Source organism: Natrix helvetica (assembly GCF_964273705.1).
Source record: "Natrix helvetica genome assembly, chromosome: Z".
In the NCBI taxonomy this organism is placed as follows: domain Eukaryota; kingdom Metazoa; phylum Chordata; class Lepidosauria; order Squamata; family Natricidae; genus Natrix; species Natrix helvetica.
In genome coordinates, this window is record NC_138554.1 from 61,964,664 (window position 1) to 61,986,324 (window position 21,661).

The 21,661-nt window shown below is 38.9% G+C and overlaps 1 protein-coding gene across 7 annotated transcripts in view; it reads right to left on the minus strand.

The window, feature by feature from the left end:
* Positions 1-1,116: 1,116 nt before the first annotated feature.
* BRD9 (bromodomain containing 9) overlaps positions 1,117-21,661 on the minus strand; it is a 57,737-nt gene continuing 37,192 nt past the window's right edge. For 4 of the 7 annotated variants that reach the window (XM_081971612.1, XM_081971614.1, XM_081971613.1 and 1 more), the window contains exons 10-17: positions 14,631-14,726; positions 13,088-13,220; positions 12,772-12,883; positions 9,052-9,090; positions 8,640-8,711; positions 7,176-7,278; positions 5,682-5,849; positions 1,117-1,817 (exon numbers count right to left, since the gene is read on the minus strand). In XM_081971612.1, coding sequence (XP_081827738.1) covers positions 1,720-1,817; positions 5,682-5,849; positions 7,176-7,278; positions 8,640-8,711; positions 9,052-9,090; positions 12,772-12,883; positions 13,088-13,220; positions 14,631-14,726 — 821 coding nt within the window. In that variant the 3' untranslated portion in view covers positions 1,117-1,719. The remainder of the gene's footprint in view (positions 1,818-5,681; positions 5,850-7,175; positions 7,279-8,639; positions 8,712-9,051; positions 9,091-12,771; positions 12,884-13,087; positions 13,221-14,630; positions 14,727-21,661) is intronic. The other 3 variants (XM_081971617.1, XM_081971616.1, XM_081971615.1) reach the window with 1 other exon arrangement.

Here is a 21,661-nt window from a genome sequence, read left to right on the forward strand (position 1 = left end):
GAAAACTTGGCTCAAAAACAGTAACTTTGAGAGGGGCCTTCGAGTCCTAGCAAACAATCACTGGGACATCAGCCAGCAGTGTGCGCAGAAGCCAAGAAAGATAATACAATCCTTGGTTGTATAAACAGAGGCATAGAATCAAAATCACATGAAGTATTAGTAGCCCTTTATAAATCGTTGGTAAGACCATACCTGGAATACTGCATCCAGTTTTGGTCAACACATTATAAAAAAGATGTTGAGAATTTGCTTAACAAGGGCAAATGGAATTGCTGGAACTGCCATCGTAACTTAGCACAGTTACATGATATTGTGTTTATGCCAGTGTTGATTAGCAAACAGAATCTCTGTCCTAATTAATATCAGTAAGAAAGCATTATCTGTATTCTGTATCTGTAATCTCAAACAAAATCAACATGAGTAGTATCTTACATAAAATGCACTGAGTTTAGGCCACATATTTAAAAAGGGAAAAAGACAACAAATATTAAAATACATTATTAAATAACAAATGAAATATATTAGTAATTATTAAAATTAAATTAAAAGATTACTCATCTTTACAAAGCAGAAATTTGCTACTTATTGTAAAGCAGTAAAAGATTTAATCATGAGTTATTATAGCAAGGAAAAATGAAGCAGATGCATTTTGATCTTCTCCATTTAACCTGCATATTGTTGCATACCTCAGCCACTATGTTGATCTGTGTACAAACATACTGCATTGACATGGCTCTCCATGGTTCTCTGGCTCTCCATAGTTACCCTAACCAATATCTAGAATCATCATTAGTGCCATCATAGCTGCACATAAGATTTAGTCTTACAAAAATGCTGCCCCAACACGCAAAAAGAAATCCTGCAAAGCAGGACAATGGTAGAGAGCTGGGGCCTTCCAGGTCAAAAAAAAAGAGGAGAAGCAAACAATACTTCATGATGAGTTAATGTAGGCTACACAAAAGAATTCAGCAGCCTGCATGCAGCTCTTGGGTCACGTTTGCAATCCCTGCTATAGGAATCTTAAAACTACAATATTAAAGTGATGCATATATAGCACATCATAATTAACTCAAGATGACAAATTATGAACTAGCTGACAAATTATCAATTGGAAACTTCAGAACACAAGTACACATTTATTAATATTTGGAATATTGTTAATATTGAATGTATTATTCTAGTTTCCACATAATGTTTAAAAACCATTCAATATCAAATTTCAAACACTTAATTTTAAAAAGAACTTCTAAAGAGTACTTTGTTTTTCATTCCCAATGAAGCGTCAATAACTTCCTTTTCATCAGGCCATCTTGACAATGAAAAACTGATAGGAGGGCAAATATGAAAACTATCCTATGTCTAAAACTTATATTACAAATAAAATAAATTTATCCTAACAAAATTTTACATAGACACACTTGTACATCAAGTATGCGGTACAATCAAAAGCATGATAAACAGCTAGTTAGCCATTTTTTATAAAATTAAACAAGTTTTTTTTCCAAAGTACATAATTTGTAACTCCTTCAGCAATGTCCTTTGCACATACTGCTAAAATATAGTTTCTGGTGGTACCAATACCATTACGTTTTTTATCCAAGTAAAATGTATACATGTTACTAAACATTAATTCCTATCTGAAGGTTGGGGTTGAAATGTGTACTGTTTCATGGGATTCTATTAACTGTTATACAGTTAATATGCACAGAATATCAGAGATTAATTATTGGTATTTGTAGATTCTGGAGATTGAAGAAATTCATAGGGGTCATGGACCATGTCTTGCTGCTCTCCTATGCTTAGATGAGATGGGCTTCCTGTGTAAAACATGGACAGAAAATAATCAAATTAATATTAATTATGAGACATTTTGAAAATTTCACTTTTTAAATGTCTTATCACAATTTTTAAATGAATATGATCCAGACTATAATGCCAATTTTATTAATGTCAAAAATGTTGCCAAATTTAACAAATTTATTGTTTACTCTTTGGAATGCCAAGAAAGTTCTTTTTTTTAAAAGCTGTGTAAGTCTTACTATTCATATTACATTCTAGCTTTTCTATATTTCAGATTCCAAAATAGTGATTTTTGTTGGCTTTACTATTGAAAGTTAAAGAAAGCTCAAGAGCTACAAAAAAGTATCACAGATCGTCAAATAATATCTTAAGTACTTCTGTGTTAAGTACTACATTTTGTGAGACTATAATCATCCCAATTGGTTTAGAGTTGAACACTTACTGGACAGGTCCTGTGGAATTGACTGTGGAGGGGGGTTTGCCCTATTTATCTAGAAGAGTTTAAGCATGTGAATCTTGAGAAAGTGGACAAGGTCCTTGGTAATATTAGTGCTACTACTTCTTCATATTTCTTGCCCAAGGAATCCCAGGAGTTAACTACTGGCTGGATGCAAATGGTGAATTCATACTCGAGTTAGAGGGCTATCCCACCAGTCTTAAAGACATCAATGGTACTGTATGTCTCCTGTTCACTATTGCATCATATTCTTTTGGGAGAAAGTGATGGTACGGCAACGTTAGGGGGTTCTGAAGGAAGTGACCTATCAGGATCCTTTTCAGACTGATCTGGGTTCAGCATAGAGACTATGCTTGTGCATAGTGAGAACAGGATGGGCCATTGTGACCCTATTGATTCTGCCTGACTTCAATGGCATTCAATAAAATCAATCATAGCATCCCTTCTGAACAATATGATAATCTCCAAGGGTTGGGAATGATAGCTATTATCCATGTTTCTCACCTTCCTCTAAGCTGATTTCACTTGGTATTGATAAGTGAAGAGACATCTAATCCAAGACCCTTACTATATAGAAACCCACCTAGTTTTATCCTCTCCCCATTCCTATTTAATATCAACATGAGGCCATTAGATAAAGCTTTACATATGCATGGGATCAGGAATCATCGGTATACAAATAATATCCAACTTTATATTGAACCCTTTAGTTCTTGACAGAATCACATTTCTCCAAGTAGAACTGATACAGTTTGGGAATCCTCCTGAGATTCAACAAGTAGGTGGAAGCCATGGCCCAGAAGGGCTTTTGCATAAATCTGCCCAGAGTAACCTTGAATTGTGAAATAGGAAGCATAGAAACTTAATAAATAAATACATCCCTCTGAGATGCTAGTTGCATTATTTTTTTGAATGGGAGAGTATTCTTACAGTTACTTATGCTGTGGTGTATCTTCTCTTTGAATTATTGCAATTTATTTATTTATTTATTTATTTATTTATTTATTTATTTATTTATTTATTTATTTATTTATTTATTTATTTATTTATTTATTACTTGAACTTATTAGTCGCCCCCTCTCCCCACAGGGACTCGGGGCGACGTACAAAAGTATTATATAGCGTACAGAGGAGATGGGTTCTATATAAGGTCAATTACAGGGATGGTCAACTACCAACTATGTGGAAGCTGTGATTGGTCCAGAATGCAGCCAAGTGAATGTTTCTGGGTATTTCTTCTTTTTCCCTAGTAACATCTCTGCTCTGCAAATTGCACTGGTTACATCATAATCTGATACAATTCAAGGTGCTGGTTATCACTTATGGAATTCCACATTGCTTAGGATTTAATTACCTGTATCTTTTACTATCTTTTACTGTATCAATTACAATATTTCTTCTGCTCTCTCTGCCCAACCAGAGTTGATGAACGCCAAGTCAGGCTGTGAAGCACTACAATCCTGTCGGACCTAGGAAGTGCAACTTTTCCATTAATCTGTATAATACAGTATTCCTGAGCCTTTTTCCAAGGCATTCATAAAGCTGTGAAAAGTTGTTCCAGAAGACTTTGCAATAGGATGCATAACCTACTCTCTACTAATTAAATCCTGATTGCTATAATTGTTTAATGTTGGTTATCCTCCATAATGCATGACTATGCATTACTTTTGTTTTCTGTTTTAGAATTTTATTATTTTAATCTTAATATGTAATCCACCTAGAGTTACTCTGATAATTGAAGTGATAGATAGACACTTGCATCTAGAATTATTGGATTTAAACAAGGTTAAATATTAGGTAAGTAGTTTTAATATAATAAACCATAAGTATTTATTAAGTTATTGCAGTCTAGACTATATAGTAAATTGTTCATTTGAGGAAGAAGCAAATTAGATGTATGTAGCATTAGAGAACTAATTCACAATGCCGTTTTATCAAGACATGATTTCTGAGATGCATTCATAATTGACTGAATTAGGCAAATATAATTTTAAGGACATGCCTACATACTCCAGCTTTCCTCTCATCTGCAGAATATAATGAGGTTAACTAACTTTGGGTTTTTCTGATCTGGTATTTTCTCCTGAGATAATCTTTCATTGGCAATGGTGATAATGTAATAGCAGTGCTAAAATCTAGCCAATTTCTACTGACAAGTTTTAGCTCCTCTGCCTGTAAGTATGTCCCTTATTTCAACTTTGTTCATGGCCATTTTGGTTTGTGCTGCTGGTCTGATATGACATGATTGCTATAAAAAATGGCAGACCAGGATTTCTCCAGTCAGACATATAACAATAAATGCCTTGACTGGCAGATGACTATGCTGTTTCTACATGAGTCTGATTGAAAGGTGACTTGAGAAGTCCTGGTTTATCAATTCAATTTTATACAAATAAATGCTCACAGAGATTTAGCGGACAGGTCACATTAAGATCACTACAGCATTTATTCTGTTGAAAGATTCTGCCTCATAATTAAATTTACACTCCATTCATCTAACATATGTTTACTTTCTCCTATTAAGAGTGAGCCAATAATCATTAGAAGCAGAAACTTTTCAGTAGCATTCTGGAATGATGGAATAAACTATCAGTGAATAATAAATTCCAAGATTAATAAATTCTTTTACTGTAAAATATAATTTTTATAACATATTTTATGTTTCTTTATATTACCAATAATTTTGTTTGAATGTTTATAAATGTCTATTTGGAACTATGAGAGGGCTATCTCAATTAATTTGGTGAAATAATATTAAATCTATATTTTAAATAAAAATCCATAAAAATTTAGAAAAACTAAATTTTGGTCAAATTTATCAATCTGTATTTATTTAGAATTCAGTGTTTATATTCTGCCTTTTGAAATATTTCTAATGTGCCATATTTTTCAGAGTATAAGACGCACCCTTTTCCCTGAAAAAAGAGGCTGAAAATCTGGGTGCGTCTTATACACTGAATACAGCATTTTTTCTAAACCCCGCCCCCTTCACCAAAACGCCTGTTCATAGCTTTTAGGAAGCTTTCAGAGTGCTCCTGGGGGCTGGGGAGTGCAGAAATTTTGCCCCCCCCGCAAGAGCATTCTATAAGCCTCCTAAAGGCTATTCATGCCCTTAAAAAAAAAACAGGCCAGTTTTCATGAAAAACAGGCCAATTTTGCATGTTTGCAGAGTGCAAAATTTTTTTTTTTAAAAAAATTGGCTCTTCAAAACCTTGGCGCATCTTATGCTCCGAAAAATACGGTACCTTTATGATCAAAACAATCTATGAGATAAGGAAGTTGGGAATGAGAAGAGAAAATTAGTCTACTAGATGCTAGATGTTAAAAAGACAAAGAAACCAGCTTTACTTATACCCTCATAATCTTACAAACAACTTTTAATGAAAATAAAGAGTTTGGTAATTATACTGTTAAAACACTTTACCTAGGTGATGTTGTTCCCTTTCAGAAGCATTAGAGAGGGAACTAAGGTTGGAGGAAGGCCTGGATCCTATTCTGTCAGTCTGTACCTCATGGAGGTCCTGTAATAATTTAGTTGTTTCATCCAAGTGTAAATGATTGTCATCATGATCAACTTCTTTCTTTACTTTACCTGTCAACAACATTAGATTATTGAGTACAAAAAGAATTTGAGATGGTTTAAGAAGTTAAAATCAAAAAGATTTGTTACTCCACCAGTCTTATATAACGGTAGATAAAACTAATATATGCTGAATAAAATGTAAGAATAAGGCTAATATGGACTAAGTTGTATAGATACTTCCCTGTGCTGCACGTGTGTGTGGAAGTCCCCACTCGTATCCATGTGGGCGACGCCGGGCCCGTTCCAATTGTTTTAAACAGAGCATTTCTGATTTCCTTATTTATAAACAATTTGAATGCAATTTTCCAGATAGTTATGATCCACTTAATTATCTACTTATTTAACTAAACTTCCTGACAGACTATAAGAAAGTATTTATCAAATGTCTAAATGAGATCAAGAGATATTATATTCCACATTCTATTAATGAAATTATCCAACCAAAAATTCATAAAGGTTTCTAGTGATCACTTTATAATTGTCAATGTATCAATCACTCCATGATGCCTTTAAGTAATCAGTTCCCAAGCTCCTCCTTACATGAACTAGTACATTGCCATCTGAATCTTTTAAGGACTACATAAAATTGGGAATCAACAACTTGGTACCTGTGATCACCATAATATAATATAGGCGATGACCTGTTGATGGTCTAAATAGAACCCCAAATTAAACAATTATTTTTTTAAAAAGTTAAAATGTTCCAAACCTTTTAATTTCGCACAAAGATACTTCCAGATGAAATCCTATCAGATACTGTTATATAGCTGTTAAAAATGCAAGATTCTCTTTAATATGTTTTTCTATCTTATGATTTGATTTACATATTCCTTTCTGAAAAAAGGAGCTGTTACAGCTGAGCATTCTTCCCAGCAGCTTGAATAGAATAAATTGAGTAAGCATATATTAGCAGTGGGAGCAGTCATAGGCTGCTCGAATTAGCAATTTAAACAGAATAGATGAGTGTTGGTTTAAATAACTGACAACCGACCTGAAGCTATGAGCATCCGTAGAAGATGCTGTTTTTCTCAGAATGCTCCATCCCTTTCATTAATTCACCCCCCCCCACACACACACACGTTATTATATTATAACCACAAAGAGCATATGCAGTTATTACATAGTTTTTATAATTCTGTCTCCCTCCAGGTACTGCCATCTAGAGTAGAAACCATGACTTTCATAGCAAAGCATTAAAAGGAGTACTGAATATATTATAAGGTTTATGTCAAAACCCAGCAATTCCCAAACATTTTAATGGACTAATGGAACAGATAATATGTATAGCACTTTATTTTTACCTTCAGTGCTAAACTACTGCATGAGAACACCTACCTAATGAACTCAGCATGGATATATCAAGTGACATATCTGAATAGGTTTTCATAGATAAAAAGTCCAAAACAGAACTATTATTATCTCCAATGGCTTCTCCAATCTGGAAAAAAAAGAAAGAAAATTATATCTATGCAATGGATTAATTAGCTATAATAAGCATCACTGTGCTGAAAGCTGCTATCAGTTCAGTATTTAGTAAAATGTAAATAAAGTTTCAACAACATAAAATGTTTAATTCTTTCTACATAGCAGCCAAATGTGAAAAAAATATTTACTATGCAAATATGCTATTATTTTTTGTTTGTATATCTAGGGCTAAAAATTCAGTAAAGTGCTATTTGCAACAACTTTCTTATTCAGGAACAAATTTTATATTTGCAGAATCATTTTGAAACGTATGTTTGTTCAACACAACTCCAAACCAAAAGCTGTATGGATCACCCTACTTTCATATATACAACCTACATTACACCAATGAAGTTACAATTTACACTTTCTGACATACATTTTTGCCTTTTTGTTCCTTAACCATAACTTCTAGCATTGAGTCATCAACTTGACAAGATCAAACTACTTTCATTCAGATCTACATTTTCTCTTACATTCACCTTAGAAATCAGGGATAACACTGATAGGCGATACATTGATTACGGCTGCCCATCCTTGCTTTGGTCAATCAAGGTGTCCACAAAATTTTAATAGACACAGATATAATTATCATCTTTTCTGGGCCTTGTCACATGTAACATCCCTTGTACATATACTGTAAATCATATGAAACTGATTAGTTTGAGCTGATGGACAGTATACTTAAGTGCAAAAAAGCTCAGTGTTACTCCAAGTCTATTTGAACTATTGTGTGCAAGTTAATTTATGTTGCTAAGTGAGACATTTGTTAAATGAATTTTGTCCTACTTTACAACTTTTCTTGCCACATTTGCTAAATGAATCACTGCAGTTGTTAAATTAGTAACACGGTTATTAAATGAAACTGGCTCCCCCATTGACTTTGCTTGTCAGAACATTGCAAAAGGTGATTACACCCAGGGACACTGCAACCATCATAAATATGAACCAGTTGTCAAGCATCCAAATATAAATGACATGACCATGGGGATGCTGCAATGGTCATAAGTGTGAAAAATGGTCTTTAGTAACTTTTTTCAGTCCCATTGTAAACTTCGAACGGTAACTAAAAGTTGTAAGTCAAGGACTACCTGTATTCTTGACCTGGATCATCTGCTGACCTATGACCAGCATGTGTTTTGTGTGTGCGCGCGCGCATGCATGTATGTGTGTGTGAGGGGAGGAGGGGGAAAGAGAAGAAGAGTGACAAAGAATAAGGTCTGTAATCTTAAAAGAAAAAAGGAAAGGAAAATTAAAAAATAGGTAGAAAATGCTAAGAACCAACTATTTGAAATAATAAGTTAAGAAAGAATTAAACTTAAAAAGAAATATTACCATATTTTGCTTGGAGTCATCTGGGCAAGTATTACATAACTTATGTTCTTCTTTTATGAGGACTGACGGAACCTAAAAACATCACGTTTAAAGCTAATTTATACCTCATAATCATTTTCCTTATGGAACCATCATTTTTGCATCACTAGAGTTACAGCAAGAAAATAGTATGACTTTTATTTAAGGGACTTCAAATAATTTAATAGGAAAAATCATGGCAAAATTACATACATTTTTTCACCCAAAACAAGCATAAAATTTAAAAGTGTTATAAAGATCAGGAATACTGGTAAGCAATTTTACTATAATACAACTATTATCTTCATTTATTATATAAATGAAATCTTTGTTCCATTAAAGAAACAGTATTTTTTTACAAGAAGGTGAGGTTTAGAGATGCAATGTTACTTACTTTGAGATCATCTGGTGGCTTCATTGGAATGTTTCTTCTCTGAAAATTATAATAGTAAAAATAAATTAAAAATAATATTGCTGTTTTTCTGGTACAGTTAGTCTTTAATGAACAACTAATTGGGGTTGGAATTTTCATCACTAAGCAAAACATTTATTAGGGGAAATATAATGCTCCACTTAGTGACAATAGTTCTGGTCATCTTGGTTGCAGTAGTTAGCAAAGTTGTCGGGCTGCTCTTGCCCTGTGTGAACAGTTGGTTTGGACCTGTTGCCTCCTCTCCAAGCTCCATTCAGCAAACAAGGCTGTACAGTAGTACCGGTACAATGCTTTCCTCCACTTCAACTTCCCTTCATTTCTTCCCATTTCCACCCTTTTGTTCACCCAGCACACCTACCCCTGCCATCCTCTTTTAACCTCCACTGTCTTCTCCCTCCTCTGCTGGCCCAGGATCCAGGAGCTAGCTGAGGGCATGGTTCTAGGACATGTTCAATAAGAACAACAGAGTAGCAGACTCTCACATATCAAAGGGAGCTTGCTAGGCCATCAAGGAAGGAAAGAGGGATGGCGTTGGTAAAGGAGCCATGGTGGTGATACAAGTGGTAGCACTGTATAAGGCTGATAATTGCCCAGGGAATTGTTGGCCCTACTGTTACCTTTGCTAGCTCTATCCTGCTGCCTCGTCCTAATTGAACTGGCAAGCTCCTTTTTGCAGACATGGCTTCACCATCCTGCTGCACTCACTGTACGCATATCCCAGGGCTGAACCCTCGCCCAACCCTGGATTTTGGGCCAACATTGAGAGGAAGAAGTAAAGGTTTGTTGAGGGGAGGTGGCAGTAGAATGCAGAATGGCCAAAAGGATAAAGATGTGAGGAGACAGATGGATAGGGGAAATTGAAAAACACTCTGCAGTCATAAATGCAGACCAGTAGCAAGTACCTAAATTTTGGGGTATTGAATGGGGTATTGAAGGGGTATTGAATGGTCAAAACTTCAAGAACTGGTTATGGCCGCCATTACTATAGCACTGTCATAACTCTGAATGATTGCTGAATGAATGGTTAACCAAGACTACCTGTAATTTACAATAATTTGATTCAGTAAGAAAAATAAATTTCTTAGAAGCAGTATTTGAATTATATTGAAATTGAAAATGTCTTGTAAGATCCAATCTGGGTTCGTCACGAGGCCCAGAGGTTTCAACTTCTGAGCTTTCAGACTCATGCTGGTCCAGCATGACCATTTAACATACATGAATTTTATTAAAATTATATTTCATTTTTATTTTATATTTTTTTGTTTTTCTCAATTCAGATCCTCATAGAATTATAGCCATATATAGATGTAAATCTACGACAGACATGATTTTAGATATATACAAAGCTGTTTTCCAACAACTCCAACCCCCTAATCATTTTTTTGCTCTTCTCGCCATTCTTTCCAGAGGCTCAATATCTTGTGATTATAATGATCAGAACTGGATGCAGTATTCCAAGTGTGGTCTTACTAAGGCTTTGTAAAGCAGTACTAGAATTTCACGTGATCTTGATTCTATCCCACTATTAATACAGTGTAAGACTGCATTGGCTGCTTTGACTACTGCTGCATATTGTTGGCACATATTTAAGTGATTGTCCATTAGGACAATTCCAAGATTCCTTTCACAATTACTGGCATTAGCCTGTACCTATACCGTTGGTTTTTCTTGGCTAAGTGTAGAACCTACTTTTATCTACATTGAATTCCATTTTGTTAGACAAGCCCCAGTGTTGAAGTCTGTCAAGGTCTTTTTGGTCTTGAGCTTGTCTTCTGAGGTGTTGGCTATTCCTGCCAGCTTAGTGTCATCTGTATTCGATGAGTTCCCCATCTATTCTTTCATCTAGATCATTTATAAAGATATTGAAGAGTACTGGGTCCAAAATTGAACCTTACTTACTTCCCTCCACGCAGATGTAGCTCTGCTGAGGACTACACACTAAGTATGATTTGTCAGCCAAGTTGTAGACCCACAAAAGTGACACTACCAAGAACTGGATGTCCTTCCAAGAGGAAAGCTGGTCCAGGAAATAGCCAAGAGACCTACAGCAACAACAAAGGAGCTGCAGGAATTTCTGGAAAATAGTGGTTGTGTCTCCCATATTCTTCGTATGTCTTGGCTGTAAAGTAGAGTAGCAAGACAGAACCTTTTTCTTACAAAGAAAAACATCCTAGCCCAACTACATTTTATAAAAATCTACATCAAGTATGATAAAAGCATATCGGAAATGATATTATGGTCTGATTAGACCAAAGTTGAACTTTTTGGCTATAATCCCCCCAAAAAATGTTTGGCTCAAAAACAACACAGCACATCACCAAATGTACACCATAACCACAGTGAAGCACAATAGTGGCATTATGCTTTGGGGCTGCCTTTCTTCAGGAGCTTTAGTCAAGATGAGGGAGTTATGAATAGTTCCGAATATCAGTCAATTTTGGCCCAAAAATTTCAGGTCTCTGATAATGCTGAAGATGCAAAGAATTTCACCTTTCAACATTACAACAGCCAAAGCACATCTCCAAATCGACCGAAGAATGGTTTCACCAGATCAAAGTTTTGGAATGGCCCAGCCAGAGCCTGGAATTGAATCCAATTGAAAATCTGTGGAGTGAATTGAAGAGGGCTGTGCACAGGAGATGTCCTTACAATATGACAGATTCGGAGCACTTCTGCAAGGAAGAGTGGGCAAAGATTCCCAAGGCAAGATGTACCATGCATAGACGTTCCTACCCCAAGTACTGTCATAAAATAAAAGAAGTATTAGTTTAAGGTTATGCACACTTACGCAATCATATCATTGTAGGTTTTTTATTGTCGTCCCCCCCCCCCCGAAAATTTCAGTTTGTTTTTCAAACAAAATGTTCAATTTATATGTTATATTTATATGTTATTGCTATAAATATATTAATATGTGATTAATATACAATATATTATTGGGTTTGGCTAGTATAGTAAAAAGAAGGATCAGGGGAGGTATGATAGCAGTGTTCCAATATCACAAAGAAGAGGAGGTCAACCTATTTACCAAAGCACAGGAAGGCAAGACAAGAAATAATGGATGGAAACTAATCAAGGAGAAAAGCAACCAGAACTCAGGAGAATTTTTTTTAACAGTGAGAACAGTTAACCAGTGGAATGGCTTCCTTTCAGAAGTTGTGGGTGCTCCATTACTGGAGGCTTTTAAGAAAAGCCTGGGCAGCCACTTATCTGGAATGGTATAAGGTCTCCTGCTTGACCAGAAGGTTGGACTAAAAGACCTTCACTCTTTACTCTGTTCTAGTCTATTAAAAATGGGAAACATATCTTGGTCTGGTTATTTTTTTACATCTCAAAAAATCTGACATTTTAACATGGATGCTGTTATATCCACTGTACATAACTTCTATGTCTGGCATAGTACACTCTAAAAATTTATCTATGCACATTCTTTTTTTAAAAGGAAGAAGTACCTTTTAACTATCTTTGTGACGAAAAGAATACTTTTTATGACTATGTCAAATATAATATTTCTGAGCTTAAAAATGTCTTTACACAGGTTTTAGTTGTAATTTAGCTATAGTCCATTTAGATGAGGTGGATAGTTTGTTTCAATAAAAAGAATAATTTAAGAATAATTTCAGCTATAAATTCTATATTATAAAGTAGGTTTTTATAGGAAAGTCTGGTGAACACACTTACCTGTTTTAGTTGATAAATAGACTTGGAATGATCTCCACCAGTGATCTGATCCAGCAAATCGTCTACTATTTTTTTACTATAGCTTCCAGAATCTTTCACAAATTCTTGAAGACTAAAAGAAATTCCAGTGCAAAACAAATATCAGATGCATTCATATTTTGCTTTTGATTATGTTTCTTGGATATTTTTAAAATTGTTCTCTTTGTTATTTATACTAGCTTCAAAATAAATTGGGCTCCTTCATGTGCTAAGACCATGTATATTGCCAACAGTGTTATAAGATCAGGGGTTTAATAATGCAGTTTAACAATCTTACCTTAAAGCACACTGAATCCCAGTCTCATCTCCATATGCTGAATATAGCAGCTCCATTTCATCCATTTTCAGATCATGAAAGATAGAGTGGTTTTGCATTGAAACCACTGTATTAGCACTTGAAAGAAATGTAACTGAAAATATAAAAAATGTGTTTGAAATATTATGCAAAAAATAGAGCTGTAACTCTTGGGTTTTACATATTTTACAGTAAATAACTGGTTATATCTTGGGTTCATTGTGGTAGTGTGACTCCTAAAATTATTTGTGCAATCTTTACAAATAATAGAGTATGGTAAAAGAATAAGACAGAAGACATATGAGTCTTTTGAAGTTATTATCTAAGCATTGTTCATTAAACCATCCTACAAAGTGCTTTCTCTTGTTTTAATGCCAAACTCTTTTGTTTTACCCCATATCTTTGCCACATTTTCGGTGGAATCTTCTTGGAGCAGGACTTTGATCTTTGATATCCTGCAGTGCTCAGGCAATCTAAAGACACTCATTATACATCAAAGTCAAGGCAATAAACAGCACCCAGCCTGGAGAAGCAGGAAAGTGGTGAATTCTCAACCAGGTTTAACGTTTCTGCTTCCTATCTAGCTGGTTATATTGAGAATCCTGATCAGACCAGGGTATTTTACATCCCTGACCACATTTGCTATCTCTGTTCAGCCTGTATGAGGTCAATCATAAATTAAAAATCAAATGTAAGTAAAAGTATGCCTACAATTTGTATAACTGCAATTTACACAAAATTGTTCTTCATTTTGTAAAAGATTCAGGACACAGGTGAGATTCCACAGATTTATTTCTACCATCTGTAAAAATAAAAGACTAAAACAGATGGTAAAAATATTAACTCCCTCTTTTCCTCTTTTTTCCACATTATAGCTTGCAAACTTCATCTTGGACAGCTAGAAAAACTAATAACACAAATTAATAAATAATCAGCACACAACCTTTACAGATTCAGTCAATTTCCATTTTTCTGTTTTTTCACATTTGATAAAGTTTTAAAATTATTTAATTGCACTATGATGCACGTTTTAATGGTATTTGAACTTTCCTTGTTGATTTTTAAAGAAATATTGTTGTTTGGTATTCTTATTACATATGGAAAATGATATTTTAAAAATGATATTTTTCATATGATATACATATGAAAACATATTTTAAAATGGCTGAAATATATATACTTTTAAAATTGAAGTATTCTGAGCTAATAACAAGTGTCATGACTATGCCACCAAAATATGTCTCTAGTTCAGCGAGTTACAGATAAGCCTTCCTTGGTTTTTAAGTCAGCTTTGTGGACACTACAAAGAACTTGTTGCTTGAGAAAAGCTTGCATTATGGTACCTCATCCAAATAAAATTAATCATTTACATTGCAATTAGACCTACAGGACCAAACTGCCTAAGTCACTGGCTATCTAGTAATTACATTCTAAAATATTCAAAAGTAAATGAAAGCATCTTATAAATATGAAGACAAATGTTTAATTTTGTAAATATAAACATTCTTTGCATCACAGAACTTACCTTTGTGCCTTCTTTCATCTTTAAAACCTAATGCTGTAAAACCTGGTAATAATTTGCTAGATAGAGAGCTCAGATCCACTGGATGGCTTTCCTCCTCTTTTAAAAAATAAACATAAATAAATGTTTATTAAGTTTTCAAAAATAATAGATAGGAGGATATTTTTATAAAACTATCATGGATTTTTAGAACTTCTGCATGAAATTACAAAAAGGCTGTTCAGAAACTGTTAGTGTTTTAAACAGTATCAGTAAAAAACAAATGAACTTCAGAAAAGGTAAGTTAGATAATGAACAAAAATAAAAAATGTTATTATTTACATATCTAAATAAGCAAAAATAATTCTTTTTTCAGTTATCTTTTTAAAAATTATAACAGAGCTGTATTTTCAAATGGACAGGATGATACTCTTGTAACTTTATCACAGATTTTAAGAACTTTTGCTTGAAATTATTTAAAAGGTTATTCAAAAATTATTATTTTTAAAAAGTAACTTTTTTTAAAAAAGTAAAGAACAAATGAACTACACAAATTAGATAATAAACAAATAAAAGAAAATAATATTAGGTTATATAAATGAGGTTAGGTCTTATGTTTTTTAAAATTATAACAGAATTGTATTTTAAAAAAAGATCTATAAATGGAATGATAATGACTGAAATTTTACAATTAATGCTCGATAAAACATTACATATCAAGCGTATACACTGAATTGAAAAGGAAGCATACATTTTAGTTTAATCTTCATGATACTATTACCGTAGTTGTAAATGTAAAAAAGAAAACACTCCTAAAAATAATATAGATAAGTATTTGATTTTTGACTTCCTCCTTCTTTGTAGATCATTTGAGGCAGTGGAGTACCAGGTGTTGAGGGTAACTGTGGCTGGGACTGATTTAGTTGATTTATGTAGTTTCTTGGGGCATAGCAAAGAGTACCAGAGATGCAAGTTCGGGAGTTGTTTGCTGTTCCAAAAATAAGTGGGAAGAGAATAGGCAGATGGGAGGACTTGGCGGCAGTCCTTTATCTTACTGGAGCTTGGGGCTAGGAGGGGTGAAATCTGGAAAGGCTTGGATTTGGGTGGATATTCACTTAACAATCCACAATATTTGTTTAGTGACAGTAATTGAGAGTTCCAGAATTGCAATATATTAATGTGATATCTTACTTTATGACTGCATTGTTTAGCAATGGGAATACTTGCCCCAACTGTAGGACAAGTTGAACTAGTAGTATATTGCTTTGCATGGCTATGCATTTTTGCTTTAAAATATAGCATTTTTATTCAATAATGCCGAGATGGTGCTACATCAGTACAATAACCTGATTTAAAGGTGATGCAGAAGAAAAATGGATTGGAGACTAATTATCTATATCAAAATGAATCTAATACAGACTTAATACTATTACCAGGTTTAATAATCTTCTACACAAGTTCAGCTTAATAGAATAGAGTAACAAAGTTGGAAGGGATCTTGGAGGTCTTCTAGTCCAACCACCTGCCTAGGCAGGAAACCCTACACCACTTCAGACAAATGGTTATCCAATATCTTCTTTAAAACTTCCAGTGTTGGAGCATTCACAACTTCTTAAGGCAAGATGTTCATCCCTAGTCCTTAAAAAAAATTAAACTAGATGTACCCAATTCCAGCAATCCTTCTTTATATGTTTTTGCCTTCAGTCATATTTGTTGCTCTTGTCTGCACTGTTTTTAGAGTCTCCACATCTTTTTTACATTGTGGCGACCAAAACTGAGTGCAGTATTCCAAATGTGGCCTTACCAAGGCATTATAAAGTGGTATTAACTCTTCGCGTAATCTTGATTCTATCCCTCTGTTTATGCAGCCTAGAACTGTGTTGGCTTTTTTAGCAGCTGCTGTACACTGCTGGCTCATATTTAAATGGTTGTCTACTAGGATTCCAAGATCCCTCTCACAGTTACTACTATTGAGCAAGGTACCACCTATACTGTATCTGTACATTTTGTTTTTCCTGCCTAAATATAGAACCTTGCTTTTTTCACCATTGAATTTCATTTTGTTAGATAGCATCCAATGTTCAAGTTTGTGGAATGTTGGCTATTACTGCCAGGTTGGTGTGGTCTGCAATTTAGATGTGTTCCCCATTTATCCCCTCGTCCAAATAATTGATGAAGATGCTGAAGAATACTGAGCCTAAAACAGAGCCTTGGGGTACTCCACTGCATACTTCTCTCCATGTGGATGCAGTTCCATTGAGGACTACACATTGAGTGTTGTTGGTCAGCCAGTTACGAATCCATCTGGTGGTTATGATGTCTAACCCACATTTTTCTATTTTATCTAGTAGTAGGTAATGGTTTACTTTATACTTTATGGTCTACTTTTTAAGGAGCAACTGAACAGATTTTAACTAATTAGGTAAAATGGTTGCAGAATGTCAGTTGGTCTTACCTGAACTGCATGTCTCGAAGATGGCGTGGGAGTAGTCACGATGGGTATTAACACAGCCCTTTTGCCCTGGAGACTGAGGTAAATCTTGAGGCCACACCTCTGTACCTCCTCTGACCTCCCAGATTAACTGATGGTCATAGCAGAGAACCTGGAAAGGAAGGGATAGAGCAACACACACACATCCTACCTGCCTGATCCCTGACTGACTGCTGAACTAACTCAGGCCCTGGCGCGGGGCGCCCTAATGGGGGGGAAGTGACTACTCCCACGCCATCTTCGAGACATGCAGTTCAGGTAAGACCAACTGACAGTCTCTGAAAAGGGGCGTGGGAGGAGTCACGAATGGGACATACCAAAGCTAAATGTCCTTGGAAGGGATTACTGGGCCTGAGTCCCACGAGAGTCTAGGACTCCCTGAAGAACCCTCCTCCCGAAGGCTGCCTCTGCAGAGGCGTAAGCATCTAGCCGGTAGTGCCTGATGAAAAGTGAGGGGGAGGACCAGGCGGCAGCCCTGCAGATCTCCTCGACAGGAGCCTGGGTGGCCCAAGCCGCTTAGGTGGCAGCACTTCTGGTGGAGTGCGCGGTGATGCCCTCAGGAACCTGGAGTCCTCATGCCTCGTAGGCCTTGGAGATGGCTGATCTGATCCATCTGCTAATGGAGGCTGGGGAGACCTTGGCTCCCCGATGGATGCCTGAAAGGAGACGAAGAGAGCCTCTGAGCGCCTGAAGGGCCCCTTGTGCTTCAGGTAGATGCGCAAGGCTCTTCTGATGTCTAGGCGATGCCAAGATCTCTCTCTATCCCTAGAAGGCTGCGGACCGAAGTCCGGCAGAACTATCTCTATACCTCTGTGGAAGGGAGAGTTGACCTTGGGTATGAACACAGGGTCCAGTCTGAGAATGACCCGGTTATCTAGGAATGTGCAGAGGTCCCTTCTGCTGGAGAGCGTGTTAAGCTCAGATACTCTCCTGGCCAAGGTAATGGCAACCAAAAAGACTACCTTGAGGGTCAGGAATTGAAGTGAAACCTCCCTCAAGGGCTCGAAGGGTGCCTCAGTCAGTGCCTGGAGGACCGTGGGTAGGTCCCAGGTCGGGAATCGATGGACCACAGGGGGTTTCAGATTCGCCACCCCCTTGAGGAAACGCTTTAGGACAGGGTGCTGGAATAAAGGCCCTCCTCCCCCCCAGGATCGTGGAAAGGGCAGAGACCTGTCTCCTAAGGGTGCTTGGGGCCAGACCCTTTTCCAGACCTTCCTGCAGAAAGTCCAGAACCTGGGGCATGGATGCCGCAGCTGGGATGATGTCCCTCACTCGGCACCAATCTGCGAAGGCGACCCAGGAGGCATTATAAATGTGAGTGGTAGACTGTCTCCTGGACGCCTCAATGGTCCTAATGACCTTTGCGGAGAATTGGGCCCCTCTTAATTGTTCCCGCTCAATCGCCAGACGGTCAGATGGAACCACTCCGGGTCCAGATGCTCCAGAGACCCCTGGAGCAGGGTCATCTCCCCTTGAGGGATCTTCCAATGCAGGGCTGAGGACAGATCCAACAGGTCTGCTAGCCAGGGGTGGCGTGGCCAGAAGGGGGCCACTAGGACCATCTCTACAAATGTCTGCTGTTTTTCTTCTAAGTAGACAGAGAGCACCGGACAGGATCCACACCTCCAGTCCCCAGCCGCACTTCTCCTGCTGTTTTAAAACCCTCCGGAGCCATTTGGCGAAAGGTCGAAGTCACTCGACCCGCCCTCTGCTCCCCGGCACCTAGGCGAAGCTGGTAAAGCGCCCCTGCTGGCCGCCGCCGATTGCGGGGCGCCAAGCAAGCTGGCCTTCGGCAGGAGACCCATCCAGAGTCTCCTGTGTTCCTTTCGGAACCCACCGGAAAAGCGAATGGCGGACAACGCATCCATCGCCATCCGGACCCGGAAGCGGTCACTGCAGTCTTGAAGTGGCACAGAGCTAGGTGGATGGCTCTGAGTTCCAGCCAGTTGATGTTGTTGCGCAGGTCTGCTGGAGTCCAGCGGCCTTGGGCTATCTGGGATTCCAGGGATTCCCAGCCAAACAGGCTTGTGTCTGTCATGAGGACCATCCTCGCTGGCTCCCTGAATAGCGATCCCTTGTCCAGAGCTGGAGTCATCAACCAACAGAGTGAGAGGTGCACCTGGGGTGTCACGAGTACCTTAAAGTTGGCGTCGCTCATCCCGGCTCTCTGGTACGGAACCAGAGGAGCTCTCTGGCATGAAGGTGAGCCCAGGGCACGATCCTTATGCAAGAGATGAACTTCCCAAGCAGCCTGGAAAGAAGAACTACAGGAACAGAGCGTGACTTACGGATCTCCTGCACCAGCTGAACAATGCTGTCCCTACGTTCTCGGGAGAGGGAGACCTCTCCAGACACCGAATCTATGTTGGCCCCTAGGTGTTGGAGCCTGGTAGAGAGGACTAGGTGGCTTTTCTCGAGGTTGATCGACAACCCCAGGCACCTTAGGATGTCGATGGTAAGTCCCAGGTCCTGCTCAGCCCCCGCTGGTGACCTGGCTAAGACAAGGATATCGTCAAGGTAACAATGAAGCCAGGCCGGGAAGGAGCGAAGGTGACCCGCGGACGCGGCCAGTACCTTGGTAAAGGTCCTGGGGGCTGATGCCAGCCAAAGGGAAGGACCCTATACTGGAAGTGGTTGCCCTCGTGGGAAAACCTGAGGAAACTTCAATGCTCAGGGGCAATCCTGATGTGTAGGTAGGCCTCCGTGAGATTGATGGAGGCAAGGAAGTCCCCCTGTCGGATACACTCTAGGATGGATTTAAGAGAGACCATCTTAAACCTACGGTAGACCATTCTGGAGTTGAGTAGCTTGAGGTCCAGAATGGCTCTCCACCCCGCTGAGCTCTTGGGAACCAGGAACAAGTTAGAATAAAAACCAGAACCCTTCTCCCCCTCTGGAACCCTTTCTATTGCCCTGATGTCCAGCAGGTGCCTGATGGCCTTGCCCAGTAGGGCCCGTTTGGCCGGGTCTGAAGAGGAGGCGAAAGTTTGAAAGCTATTCGGGGATTGCAAGCAGAACTCCAGCTGAAGCCAGAGCCTAACAGTCTGGAGGACCCACTTGTCCGAGGTGATGCGATCCCAGGCATCCGCGAATAAGGAGGCAGACGCCGATGGGATGATCTAGGGCTGGATCACTTGAACCTGCAGAACGGGTGGCTGCCACCTCCTCGAAAGGGCCCTTTGCCCTGCTGCTGGCCTCTGAATCTGTCCCTTAAGAACTGTCTATCTCCCTTTCTGGGGAACCTGGAAGCCATATACCTCTGATTCTGGAAGTCCAACTCCTGTGGGCGATAGGCTGCTCTCCTGGGGTAAGGGCCTGTTGGTGCTCTGGCCGCCTGGTCGTGGCCAGGAAGACCTTATGTTTATTCCTGTCTTCCATAAGAATGGGATCCAACGAAGAACCGAACAGCTTGTCGCCGGTATAGTCTGCTCCAGCCAGGTGCCACTTCGCGTGGGATTCTGCCTGCCAATGGCGCAGCCACAGCAGGCGCCTGGATGCTACAGAGGAGGATAAAGCTCTCGAGGCATACTTTACCGCATCCAACGTGGCGTCCGCCGAAAACTGGGTGGCTGCTAGCACCTTGGAGATGTCCTGCAACAGCCGCACCTCTGTGGTCAGGGTCCTGTCTCTTAGCTGCTCCAGCCATAGGACTGTGGACCTGTTAAAAAAAGAGGTGGTCGCCGCTACCCTAATAGCCCAGGTTATAGCCTGAAAGGACTTATGCATTACCCTCTCCGCTCTCTTGTCCTCTGCTTTGAGACAGTTAGAGATGTCTCCAGTCACCACCACGGAAGATGAAGCCAAGCTAGCGACTGGAGTGTCCACTGGAGGTACCTGCAGAGCTTGGGCGAAGGTAGCGTTGAGATTATAAAATCTACGTTCGTTGCCCCCTGGGTTAGGGAAGGAACCTGGCTTAACCCACTGAGATTTAAGGATCTCCAAAAACATGTCTGGAGTAGGGATCTCTTCCTTCTCCACCTGGGGCCTATGGAACGACCCCTTCTTGTTCCTCCCGCTTGTGCTAGAGGTGGTAGCCGCTGGACTTGGTTCTAGGGAGGGTTATGCCTGTTAAAAACACGCACAAACGTATGCCTGGTGAGGCGTCACCTCCGCCCTGTGCACAGCCTCCAACACCCTGCGCCTGAATGGAGCCTCTGCAGAGACAAAGGAGTCCAGTTTGTAGTTCCTCACGAATGGTGAGAGGGAGGCCAAGTAGCTGCCCTACAGATCTCCAACAATGAGATGGCCGCGCTTCGTGTGGAATGCCGCTGTAATGGAGCTGGGTGTTTGCAGACCCCGTGCTTGGTAGGGGGTACCAATACAGGTTCATAACCACCTGCCTATGGTGGTGGAAGTCACCTTGTTCCCCCAGGACCCCGGCTGGAAGGAGACAAACGGACAAACTCGGATCTCCTGTTCGGTCGGTTCTTCTAAGGTAAATCCTCAGAGCCCTCCTTACGTCCAGGGTGTGTCCCTTCCTCTCTAATGAGTGTTACGCTGTCCACCACCTCGTCCTTCCTGCCAGCTTCGGTTGTGGTGCGCTCTGCCTCTTTAAGGCTCCGTG